The sequence below is a fragment of the Canis lupus genome, chromosome 6 (assembly GCF_048164855.1).
Source record: "Canis lupus baileyi chromosome 6, mCanLup2.hap1, whole genome shotgun sequence".
NCBI lineage: Eukaryota > Metazoa > Chordata > Mammalia > Carnivora > Canidae > Canis > Canis lupus.
Window position 1 is genome coordinate 70,910,627 of NC_132843.1, and position 12,896 is coordinate 70,923,522.

Here is a 12,896-nt window from a genome sequence, read left to right on the forward strand (position 1 = left end):
GCTAAGTAATCCCTGGATTCCTGCTTCACAGAATAAGATAATAATAGTTTATTGTTTTAAGCCACTAAATTTTGTGATAATTTGTTATACAGCAAAAATACTAATATATTTTTTACTTGTGTCACACATTTCAATTTCAAATGCTGTAATGGGTTAAATGGTGGCCCCAAAAAAGATATGTCCATGTCCTTATCTTTAGAATCCATGAATATGAGTTATTTGGGAAATGGATCTTTGGAAATTTAATTAGTTTGAGATCTCAGGATGAGATCATCCTGGATTATCTGGGTAGTCTCTATATGGTAGCCCTATATGGACAGGCCCCAAATCCAGTGACATGTCCTTATAAAAAGACACACAGGACATGAGAGAAGAGGCAGCAGTGTGAGACTGGAGCCATGCCATAAGCTAGGAACACTGGAGACACCAGAAGGTGGAAGAAGCAAGGAATGGAATCTCTGCTGGAGCACCTGCTGGATGCCCTGCTGACACACTGATTTTGGACTTCTGACCTTCAGAACTCTGAGAGAATAAATTTCTGTTATTTTAAGACACCAAGTTTGTGGTAATTCATCATGGTAGCACTAGGAAACTATTACTGATATTCTACCTATAAAGTTTTCACAGGTAAAAACTAAATCCATAAAATAGGATACTGGAGAACATTTTTATAATCTCAAAAAGTAAAGGATTTTTCTGGGCACCTGGTGGCTCAGTTGGTCAAGTATCTGACTCTTGATTTTGGCTCAGGTCATGATCTCAGGATGAGATAGAGCAGCACACTGGGCTCTGCACTGGGTGTGGAGCCAGCTTAAGATTCTCTCCCTCTTCCTCTGTCCCTCCACCCAATCCCCAAAGCTCGCTCTTAAAAAAAAAATTTTTTTTTCTTAACATGGCACTAAGGCCAGAAACCATAATGATGAATAGATTAGATTCCACTACATAATTTTTTTTAAGTTTAGGGCAAAGATTAAAAACTATATTCAAATTTAAAAACTCCAAATGCATAAAAACTATTTGCAAACTGTAACAGGAAAATGATTAAAGTAAGCAAAGGACACAGAAATGGAAATGACCAACAACTGTATAAAAGGATGGTGTAATCCTTGTAGTAATAATAATTTAAAAAGCCTATTAAAATACTATTTCATACTAGGCATCTGGTGGCTCAGTCAGTTAAATGTCTGGCTTTAACTCAGATCATGTTCTCAGGGTCCTGGGATCAAGCCCCAAGTTGGGCTTCTTGCCCAACAAGGAGTCAGCTTGTCCCCCTCCCTCTGCCACTTCCCTTCACTCAGGCTCTCTCTCTCAAATAGATAAAATCTTTAAAAAATAATATTTCATACCTATTTGACTAGCAAAAATTTTAGAGCTTAATATTCAACATTGGCCAGGGTGAGGGAAGAAAATGCATCTTCAGACTCTGGACTGAAATATTAAATTGTTCAAACTTTTTGGAAGACAACTTGGATGGAATATGTTAAAATTTCCATGTAGTCTTTGACCCAGCAACATGGCTTTAATTGTAATGATTTTTAAACATTTATATACACAGGATACCTGGCTGGCTCAGTCAGTAGAGCATGCAACTCTTGATCTCAGGGTCATGAGTTTGAGTCCCCCATTGGGTAAAAGATTATTAAAAAATTTTTAAATTAAATACTTGAAAAAAATCACATTAAATAATAATAATTTTTGGTGTGCTGTTCTGAGAGCTAGATTTTTTTTTTTTTTCTAACACCACAGACAGGACACAGAACAATTCTAACACCCTAAACATCCTCTTACCCGGCAACATGTTTCAACTACTCATGTGTCCATTAACTGAAGATATGTTATGGTAATCCATATAATGGAATTTGATGTTACCAGTGAAAATAATGAAACAGATTAATAGGAAAGGTAGCCACATTATATTGAGAAGTGAAAAAACTTGATCAGCACTGTCCCACTGTTTAACCTACACACACACATACATATATGCATAGAAAAAATTTCTAGAGGGATCCCTGGGTGGCGCAGCGGTTTGGCGCCTGCCTTTGGCCCAGGGCGCGATCCTGGAGACCCGGGATTGGATCCCACGTCGGGCTCCCTGCATGGAGCCTGCTTCTCCCTCTGCCTGTGTCTCTGCCTCTCTCTCTCTCTCTCTGTGTGACTATCATAAATAAATAAAAATTTTTAAAAAATTAAAAAAAAAGAAAAATTTCTAGAAATATATTAACCAAATTATATGGTTATCTTTTAGGGGACACGATTTTAAGGAACTTACTCCACCTTGTGCTTTATGACTTTATATTATATGAACTACACATTACTTTCATAAATAGAAGTAACAATAAAGCCACTTCCACTTTAGAAAATAAAATTTCAACTGAACATCTAGGTACATAAATAATGTAATAAAAAGCCAAAGCTCTGACTTATTTATAATTTGTAGGAAGCTTTGATATAAATACCAGGTTTCTAGAGACTGATATGTGAAGGCACAAACCCAAGTATCATGGTCATAATTTGGGTGCTGAATGGCCTATGGTAGAAACTGCAAGATCTATACATCTACAGATCATTATGAATTGAAAAATACTTTCCTTCATCATCTTGGATATTTACCTGCCTACCTCTTCATCCTGTTTCTATTTCCATTAACTCAGCTCACCTAAGTCAGACATCTGGCCATCATCCCTCTTCCCAATCTACTCTTTAAAAAGAAATCACCTATCTTATCTTCTCCTCGATCTACCTCATATTAACTTATGTTTAAATTACATGTCTATAATTCAATTATGAACCATGACTTACTATGTTATGGGTTTTGTCTCAATTCTGAGGAGAGGTACCATGGATTTATATTAAGTTTTAATTATCGTTAGAGGTTTATATGGTTTCATGTAAATACCAGGCTTCCAATTCTGATTTGTCTTTAAAAACTGGTTTTTTTTTTTAGCTGTTTCCAGAAAGATTTGCAAGTCTAAAAGTTAAAAAACTCTAAGCATTAGGGAGTGGAAAGATATCTTTTTTTAACCTTTACAGGATGCTCAAGACAGAGGAAGAACATTAAGTTCATAATCTTTTTAAGCATGCCTAGGGATAGCCTCAGTAACTCATAATAAAGAAAATCTTATTTAAATCCTTCAAATCCTTTGTATTCTTTAAGAACTCTCAGTTTAAATATTTAGATTTAGGATGCCTTGAAAACATTCTCTCAAAATACTTTATCAATGTTAAAAGGTTGTTTTCTCTGCTTTCATACTTTTCTATTTCTCCCTACCTTGTTTTTCTTGGATCTTCAATTTTCATAACATTCTTATTCTCTCCTGAATCTTCTCATTGTAGGCAAATAGCAGAATTCAAAGACTGAATTGCTATGCTGATTCATAAATAACCTTTATTCCAAGATTGCATCTTGATCACCAAAGGCAAGGAAATGTTTTCAATCCCTATCATGTGGTTTAACATTAATAAGAAGGAAAAACCTATTCTAAAAACAAAACAAAACTCCAAGAACCCTCACAGTATGTTTTAATTTTAAAAAGTGAATGAAGAGGGTGCCTGGGTGGCTCAGTCAGTTGGGTGTCTGACTCTTAGTTTTGGCTCTAGTCATGATCTCAAGATCATGTGACTGAGCCCCATGTCAGGCTTGGTGTTCAGCAGGGAGTCTGCTTGGGATTCTCTCCCTCTCCCTCTGCCTCTGCCTCTCCCCCAGCTTGTATGCATGTTCTCTCTAAAGATAAGTAAATCTTAAAAAAACAAAAGGTGAATGAAGAATAAAAAGATTATTAGTGAAGATATTATGTATAAAAAATTTCACTGCAGTCATTGGATCCTGTCATCACACATCTCAACTATGATACTTTATTTTTATTTATTTTTTTAAAGATTTTATTTATTTATTCATGAGAGACACAGAGAGAGAGAGGCAGACACACAGGCAGAGGGAGAAGTAGGCTCCATGCAGGGAGCCCAACGTGGGACTCCATCCCGGGTCTCCAGGATAACACCCCAAGCTGAAGTGGCACTGAATCGCTGAGCCACCGGGGCTGCCCTCAACTATGATACTTTAATATTAATCTACATTTAAGTTATTCAAGACACAACTTACAACTTGTGGGAACTCCACCCTGTTCTTTGAATGCAGATTAACCTAATATCCCTTCTAAATGACTTTAAAGTATATTACTACTGTTTGATAACTTTATAGGGGTTTAAAGAAGGCTACAACAAAATGCTAAAACGTAGATTAGAGACAAAAAGAAATAGAGTACTTACTGGTTCTGTTAGTGTAGTATCCTTCTCCAGGAACTGTACGACACAGTAGGCTAGCTAAAATATAAGGGACAGTTTATAAATATTACTGAATGAAATAACAGTGATACAAGAAGTTTATATTTAGTTAACAAAAATGACTACATCATTTTAATAAATTTTACCCTATCTCAATATATAAACATGAATATCCTCACAACTGTGTAAATTTTAACCTTGAAAATAACTTCTAGGTCAAAAAAGATGTTCTTTTTTCATAGTAACTTCTGATACAACATGAAATGGGACTGACACTTTATTATTTATTTATTTATTTATAAATTTAAAGACTGACACTTTAAAAGCTAATTTTAGTTTTCAGCAAATTTCTGCATGTATACCTGTGCTGATAGGATATTATTCTCTAAATTTTCAGAGATTAAAATTATTGTCCAACTACGCTATCAAGGCTACACGGAACATTCTATAGCTACGTGGGACTCATTCAAAGTCAAGGCTTGGACTAAAAAAGGAAGAAAATTTGGTATTATCTCTCCTATATTTACACTTGAAGTGTACTGAGCTTATTTAATAAAGCTAATTATCGTAATACTTTTAAATTATAATGAAAATTTACCTTAAGCAATTTACAAAGCAAATTATTTAATTATATCTAAAATTGCTGCCTTAATATTCTTCAATTTCTCTGCCTTTATATCAGCCTTTGAAACAATATTCATTTTATTTGAAATCTGTCTGAAACTTACCTGAGCATGAAACAAAGCTAATCCTTTTGCAGTATGCATAGGAATAAGAACCTTCATTAGAAATTGTTTATGTTCTGCTTTCAGTGGCAATGCAAAGCCATTGATAATACTGGAGGGAAAAAAAGGCAGGGGGAAGGGTTAAGTAGTTACTACTTTATTTCCAAAAATTATATCCATGAGTACATAAGGATCAGTGTTCTGCTTTAATTCTGGTGTCGAATGACTTACCATTTTCAAACTAGTCTGTTCCTCTAAGTCATTCATGGACTGCCAATTAAAGTCCCACAAAGTAATTTTTATCTTCATTTTCTATAAAGCCTATCACTTTATTTATTGACAGGAGTGTCAATATCACAATGTTGTTAGAACTTTCCATATTTTATGAAGCAAAAAATATTTCTGAAGTCTAGAGTTTCTCTTACTTTGCTGAAAGATCTGAAATTAAGAATTTTCTCCATAATCATTCTCTAACTAGAAATAGAGGGGGCCTAATCTTCTCAAGTTAATACTGCTGTGTGATGAATAAGGAAGGCAAAATGTAAAAAAAAAAAAAAAAAAAAAAAGGAAGGCAAAATGTTTATATAAACTTTGAGGCTATAGATTCTTCTAAAAAGAACGATGGGTTTGGAATGGCCTATCAATATCTCAACAAGAACTCTTATAAGTTCATCAAACATTCATAATAGTTTATTTCATTTCTTCCCAATCAGATCTTAGAAATTTCTAAGGCAGTCTGGCAAGATCAGGCATAAAACATGCCACAGCTTCAAAAGCAGGAAGCCTATTCTAAAACAGATGTCTTGCATGGCAAGTACTTTAATATGCTGACCGCTTAAAAGCTATAAAAAGAATTCAGTTGAGAAACTATGTCTTGTGCTCTATATTTAAATTCTAAATACGAAATATTTTCTCCAACCCCAGCTAAGATTCTAATACATAAAACATTCAAAGTTATTTAACTCTTTAAAAACAAAAAAACTGACCTACCTTCCTAATATTTCAAGGAGTTCAGCAACACCATTGAAATGTTCTGTTTCATATATAAACCTGAATTTAAAATAAAGAGAGATGTAATGAAAACTCAAACATTAGAAAACTAAAATGAGAGGAGACTCAAGAAGGTAAAGAAATCAATCCTAAGGGCAACTAGAAGAAATATACAAGCATCCTTCAGGAACTCTCTGTAAGCTATTTTGTCCAAATTAGTTACTACTTTTGTTAAAATTAGCTATAAAGATAATGGATTATTTCACTTGGAAAGTTTTATTTATTAAAAATGTAAAAGAAAGATGGGTTTTCTCAAGCAAATACTTTTCAAAATAGGAAAACCTCTACCCATAGGAAAATCCAAGAGAAAAGGACCCATATGTAATAAAGCCACTTTTATTCATAGCTTCACTAAACCTAAGCTGCACAGCTGCCTAGCTTTCCAAGATTAGGCTTGCTGTTAAAGCACATAAATGACTACAGGACAGGGAAGGTGTTAAATAAGTGGACTTAGGAGAGGAAGAGACCTGCAGAAAGATGCTCTCTATAGAGGAGGCAGCTGTTACTGATTTCTTATTGTTACAATGTGGGAATGCTAGCCGAATTTTGCCAGATTTCCAATTAAAACAAACAAACCAAACCTGAAATGTGGGTATATTAAAGCAAAATCTCCTAATTAGTAGAAGCAACTGCTTAACAGATTATCATTTATAAAGGAGTCAAAATACAGGTTCCATATAAATTTAATTAGCTTTGTCAGAAAATCTAATGAAAGTACTTTCAAGAGCTATTGATTTAAATAGTATTTATACACCTTTTTAAAGAAGCTCAAATAGGTAACTAGACAAATTCAATAAATCTTAAACATGAGTGTTGGTATTACATCCTAAAAACTGTCTTCATTACTACTATCCACTTCACATGAGAAGTAGGTTACAAGTTTGTAAAAAGTTACATGCAATCCAATAACACCCACAATATAGGCTAAAAATGACTCAAATACTATCAGATTAACGGAGTTGATACTAAAAATTAATCTAAAGGAACTAGAATAAAAAGACATGGAGGGGGGAAAAAGTGCTACATATGAATATATGACCAGTTTACCTGAGGAAAATGTTGTTAATTTGTTTTCTGATGAATGCTCTTAATCCAAGAAATTTCCCATAAATTCGGTGCAGAACAGTCTTCAGGAAGTCACGTTCTCTGGGATCTTCACTATCAAAAAGCTCCAGGAGCTTTAAAAAAAATCTGAGAAATTACTTTTTAAAAATAATTGAGCTAAAACTTCACTTTATATTAATCTGATTTAGAGATAACCCAATGAAATCTTTAAAAAAATTTTAAAGATTCTTAGAGATTCTGCCTTAGGTTGATTTTATTCTTGCTAAATAATGAATCTAAAGAAAAGCTTAAGGAGTATTTCGTTTCAAAAACAACAATATAAAAAAAAGTGGGATTTTTTTCCTAGCCATTCATTTTAAAATTCTATCCTATTCTTGGCTACTAACCATAGCTCATAATTATACAATGTTGAAATTTGAGAGATTTTTTAATGCTTTCTGATAATAATTCAAAACTACACACAAAAACCTTAAGCTTGCAAATTGCATGTCATTAAATAAATGAAGTTTAAAAAATACACGTGTAAATGAGTATTCACAGTTTATTAGAAAGATTTATACAAACCAAAGCTGCTTTGTGGTTTTACAATAAAAAAATCAAGTCAGCATATACATGCTAACAGAATAAAAAACATACATGAAATAATGAAATCAAACATGAGAAAGACCACACATTTTTACTTAAAGTCACTTTAGCAACTGGCTGTAAAATTTTAAACCAGTTCAAACTGGCCAAATCACCATTTTCCTATACCTCTCTGCACAACTCTTCAGCAAATGCACGATAAAGAGGTCTTTGAAAAATTTAAAGTCAAAAGCTCAAACTTCCATTTCTAAATGGTAAAGAAACTGAATTTCTTCTGTCAAAAAATAGTATTACTGTATTTTAAATAAAACATTGGATTTTCTTAGGAAAAATTTAAAAATATTCCCTATCTATATAATCACCTATATGAAGTCATCAAAAAATTTTATGTTCTGTACTTTGATATTGGTAATTACAGTCAAGATGGCAAGCTCTGAACCTCATCAAAGTTCTTTGCCCATTCTGTCTTGAATTATAAGTAATTGTTTACATATGCAGTTCTTCTAGTAGAGTGGAAGGCAGTGATGACTTTAGTCATATTTATATACCCCTAAACAAAAGTCTTGTTTATAGTTTGCATTCTTTGTTCACTAGGTTATTAAAGTCCGGAATGAGGCTCCAGCCAAAAATATCCAGAGTACAAGAATTTGTGTTTATATACTTAATAAATTCAGTTCAAATTATTGTAATTAAAAATGGCTAAACTACTCACTTGAGACACTCAAATCAGTTTCTGATGTTGGGTTTACTTAGAAGATAAGCTTTTAAATTAATAAAAGGGGCTCTTAATTGTTAAGGCCGACTTGCTTAATTCAAGAACAGAATCTAGTATAAATTGATCCTCAGAAGAAAAATATTAACCTAGAGAATAGCAATTAGCCAAGTGTCAAATCTATTTAAAGAAACCTATTTTGAAGTATTAATATAAGTAAAATAATCTATTTAGAAATACAAATAGATATAAATCAATATAAATTCATATAATAAACACAAACCTAGTTATTAGAAAATTGTTTCTTATTCTGGCGTTGATACTTATATCTACGCTTTTAAAAGGTAAATCATAACCTCTGTCATTCTTCATCATTGATAAAATGAGTAAGGTTGAAAGTAATCTTGTTTTTTTTTTTACGTGAACGTAATAACATGGTCTAGTTCCAATTCTGACTGTCCCATCTACTAGCTGTGTGGAATTAAACATGGTCTAGTTCTTTATATAAATGCATATAAGGACAGTGCCTGGCACATAAAAGTACACCCTCAATAATTCTTAGTTTCCTTTATTCTTCTGAAATCCTAGAATTTGAACATAACTTGGAATTATGCAAGTGTTTTATTCTTTTGAAATAATGAATGTCCACATTTATACTTAGGGTTTTTTTCTCCCATATTTCTAAAAATTACTATGCAATCAAATAATTTCAAAATACTAAAAGCTGAGAATTCCCTTATATACAAAGGTAACATAAGAATAACTAGGAGGGAAAAAAAATAACTAGGAGAAGTGATCTATGCAAGCATAGTCATTTAAGCTGCTAAGAACAAATTACTGGGCTCTGGTTTCTCTAAACTCAGGTATTTAGAGAAGGTAGAAAATGGGTCCCACTCTAACCAGTTTTTTTCTTGTTCCCTCTCAAACCTATGAAATAATTCAGCAGCAGAAATACCTCAAGCTGCAGACTGAAGAAGCATTAAAGTAACTGCTCCCCTCAACTTGCTTTTATCTTAAACATAATTTAATATGGTATTACTAGAGTTCCTTAATATACTATATTCCTTCTGTAGCACACAAGAGCTACAGAAGAAAATAAATATGCATTCATTTGCAATTACCAAAATAATAAAGCTCCATTTAATTTGTTTTTTTACTTGTGAAGGAAATGTAAATTTTACTCTTAGCACAAATCTAATATTTCTTCATAATTTACGAGGAGCTGCTTGAATGGTTGAAGAACATATTCTTGACAGTATTCTCCATCAATCAATACACTCACAGCAACTAGTGAGAATACTTCATGTGAGGTCAGAGGTAGTTATGAATGACCAAAAATGAACTCCAAATATGTGGAATTCATGTTTGTAGAATCTTTACCATACAGTGTAGTAAGACGGAAGGAAAAGTTCTCATAATGATTTTAATCCTACCAACACTGGGTTCATCACTACCTTCTCACTCATCTTCAAATCTTTTTGAAAATGCAAATAACTCTAGAAGAGGAGAGCATCAAATTCCTAATGTGACCTTACATACTGGTAAGTATTTCCCAGAGAAAAAGTGAACCCAGAAAGATCTGGTCTACTTCACAATCTTGTCTAGGGCCAACCAATTCCCACAGTTAAAAAGAGGCATTTACATTGTTGAAAAGATTGTGAGGGATCCCTGGGTGGCTCAGTGGTTCGGCCCAGGGCGTGATCCTGGAGACCCGGAATCAAGTCCCACGTCAGGCTCCCTGCATGGAGCCTGCTTCTCCCTCTGCCTTTGTCTCTGCCTCTCTCTCTCTCTCTCTGTCTCTCATGAATAAATACAATCTTTAAAAAAAAAAAAAAAAGATTGTGAAAATAAAAATAAAAATGAACACATTCTGAGGAGTTAATTTTCAATATATAGGTTCTAAAACTTAATAGCTAAAAAGCAATTAAAAAAATGAAAGGGGCCACTTGGGTGTCTCAGTCATTTGAGCAGGAGATTCTTGATTTCAGCTCAGGTCATGATCTCAGGTCAGGGTCCTGGGATTGAGCCCTGCATAGGCTCCACATTTAGCAGGGAGTCTGTTTGAGGTTCTCTCTCTCCCTCTGTCCCTCACCCCTACTTGTGCATGCTCACTTTCTGAAATAAATAAATCTTTAAAAAAAAAAAAGTTTAAAAAATTAAGTTTAAAAAAAAAGGTTATCACATGTTTCACTCTATCTCCTTAACTGGATGGCTAGAATGCCTAAAGTGGGAAGGGGAAAGGAAAAAGGAAAGGTCACTGGTAATTGATAACAGGAAAGGAGCCTAAGGCCCAAACTCCTAACAATGATCCCATTTCCATTTTTTCTTTGTCATTTCAAAGTCGCAATGCTTAAAACATATGTCAAAGTTCAAAGATTTAAAAATTTAAGAGGCGGCTTCTTGCCGCTAGATTGAACAGTCATTCAGATTGTCCAGAAAGGCTTGCTTTTCTTGTCTTTATAAAGTTACTATGAGAATTCAACATTGGATAAAATGACTCAACTTCATTAGCAGCTCACTCTTGATTAAAATACTCTCATTCTCAAAGCTACTTCATCTTTACTCTGTCTGGCAAGAGTATTAAATGCTGTTAAAGTGAAATAAACCATTTAAGTTTTGAAAAACTATTCTAATCACAAATTAATAAATCATTGCTAAGATGAATGTAAGAAAATTTAAGACACTAAGAATTCCTTACCTGTTGTACAAACTTCTGATCAATGTATCGCTTTGCAATGCTAGGCTGGAAATCAGGGCTCTCCAAAAATCTTAAGAAGAATTCATACACCAACTATGAAAGAAAGTCATATGAAAGCTAAGATGATACCTATAAATTTTTACCCTAATTTATCACTTCATATCAAACATACCTTCTCTATCAACCTAGGAGGGAGATTTCTAATCTCATTAGAAAATGTGATGAGTTGGTATCAGTTTTTAAAAACTAAATACATATTCAGAATTTGGCCTCCTACGCTAGTAAATTTGGGGATTTATTGCTTCATATCACCTGTTGCAACTGTGAAATTATAGGAGCTAAAAAATAAAAACAACACCTAAAAAATATTTAACTAAGACTATTTTGCAGTCCATACTCACTGGGAATGAGTTCTTGCTCCAGTGAACTCCTAATCCACCTTAATTTAATCTCCAGAGTTCTTTAAATACAAGATCAGAAACCACCAGATAAGAATAAACTGGATTGTAAAGGATACTGTATCAATAACAATAAAGAGCAAAAAACTTCGTATCTCTTCTATAAAACTATAATGGGAAAAAGTTAAATCAATAAAAAAAAAAAAAAAAAAAAAAAAAAACCAGCATACCATATTTACATTTGGGAAGTAATGAACTAAGTTATGTAAGTTCAGGGTTCAGGAAGCAATGTCTGTTTACCACAGTGAATAAACTACAAGTCATAGCAAGACTTCTACCTAGAGTGCCAAGCAGGGGCACTGGGATGGCTCAGTGGTGGAGCGTCTGCCTTTGGCTCATGTCATGATCCAGAGGTCCTGGGATCAAGTCCCACATCAGGCTCCCTGCATGGAGCCTGCTTCTCCCTCTGCCTATGTCTCTGTCTCTCTCTGTGTCTCTCGTTCGTGAATAAATAAATAAAATCTTTAAAAAATAAAAAAAAGTGCCAAGCATCTTGGGGCCCCTGGGTGGATCAGTCAGTTAAGCATTCAACTCTTGTTTCGGTTCAGGTCATGAGCACAGGGTTGTGAGACTAAGCCCCTCACTGGGCTCTGTGCTGAATGTGGAGCCTGCGCCCCTCCCCCCTCCTCCCATGCATGCTCTCTCTAAAAAAAAGTGTGTGTATATATTTATAAAAAATATATATAATATATATACATTAATATATATAAATATTACATATATATATCTTTTCATATATATATGGGTGCCAAGCATCTTAAAATAGGAAATGTTCACTTGCTGCCACAAATCAGAATTAAAAGTAAGGTTTAGGTGCTTGGGTGGCTCAGTCAGTTAAGCACCTGCCTTTGCTCAGGTCATGATCTCTGGGGTCCTGGGACTGAGCCCCAAGTAGGCTCTCTGCTCAATGAGGAATCTGTGTCTCCCTTTCCCTCTGTCCCTCCCCTTCCCCAATTCATGCTCTTTTTCTCTTCTTTCAAATAAATAAAATCTTAAAAAAAAAAAAAAAAAAGGTTTAGTTCAACTTGCCTCCATCACACCTATATCTATCTTTTAAGAAGAAAGGAAAATACACTAAAGTTTTTTTTTATTGTAAACCAACAGCTATAAAGGGCAGGAGGATAGCCCCAAATTGTGCCTTAATTTATTAGCTATCAAACAACATATTAATCTAGTGCCCTAAAAATAAACAAGTTAGATTACATCCCAAATAAAAACAGTCATTCAATAAACATTTAGGTAGTGAGGCCACATATAGAAGGGGGAAAAATTGCTACACTAAACGTACAGACTTTACAATACACACACAAAAAAAGCATTAC

At 33.8% G+C, this 12,896-nt stretch overlaps 1 protein-coding gene across 2 annotated transcripts in view; it reads right to left on the reverse strand.

Moving 5' to 3' along the window:
- The window catches only part of PPP2R5A (protein phosphatase 2 regulatory subunit B'alpha), a 63,394-nt gene that overhangs the window by 6,565 nt on the left and 43,933 nt on the right, over positions 1–12,896 (reverse strand). For both annotated transcript variants that reach the window (XM_072831135.1, XM_072831136.1), the window contains exons 4-8: positions 11,117–11,209; positions 7,104–7,234; positions 5,997–6,056; positions 5,010–5,118; positions 4,267–4,320 (exon numbers count right to left, since the gene is read on the reverse strand). In XM_072831135.1, the coding sequence (XP_072687236.1) occupies positions 4,267–4,320; positions 5,010–5,118; positions 5,997–6,056; positions 7,104–7,234; positions 11,117–11,209 (447 nt within the window). The remainder of the gene's footprint in view (positions 1–4,266; positions 4,321–5,009; positions 5,119–5,996; positions 6,057–7,103; positions 7,235–11,116; positions 11,210–12,896) is intronic.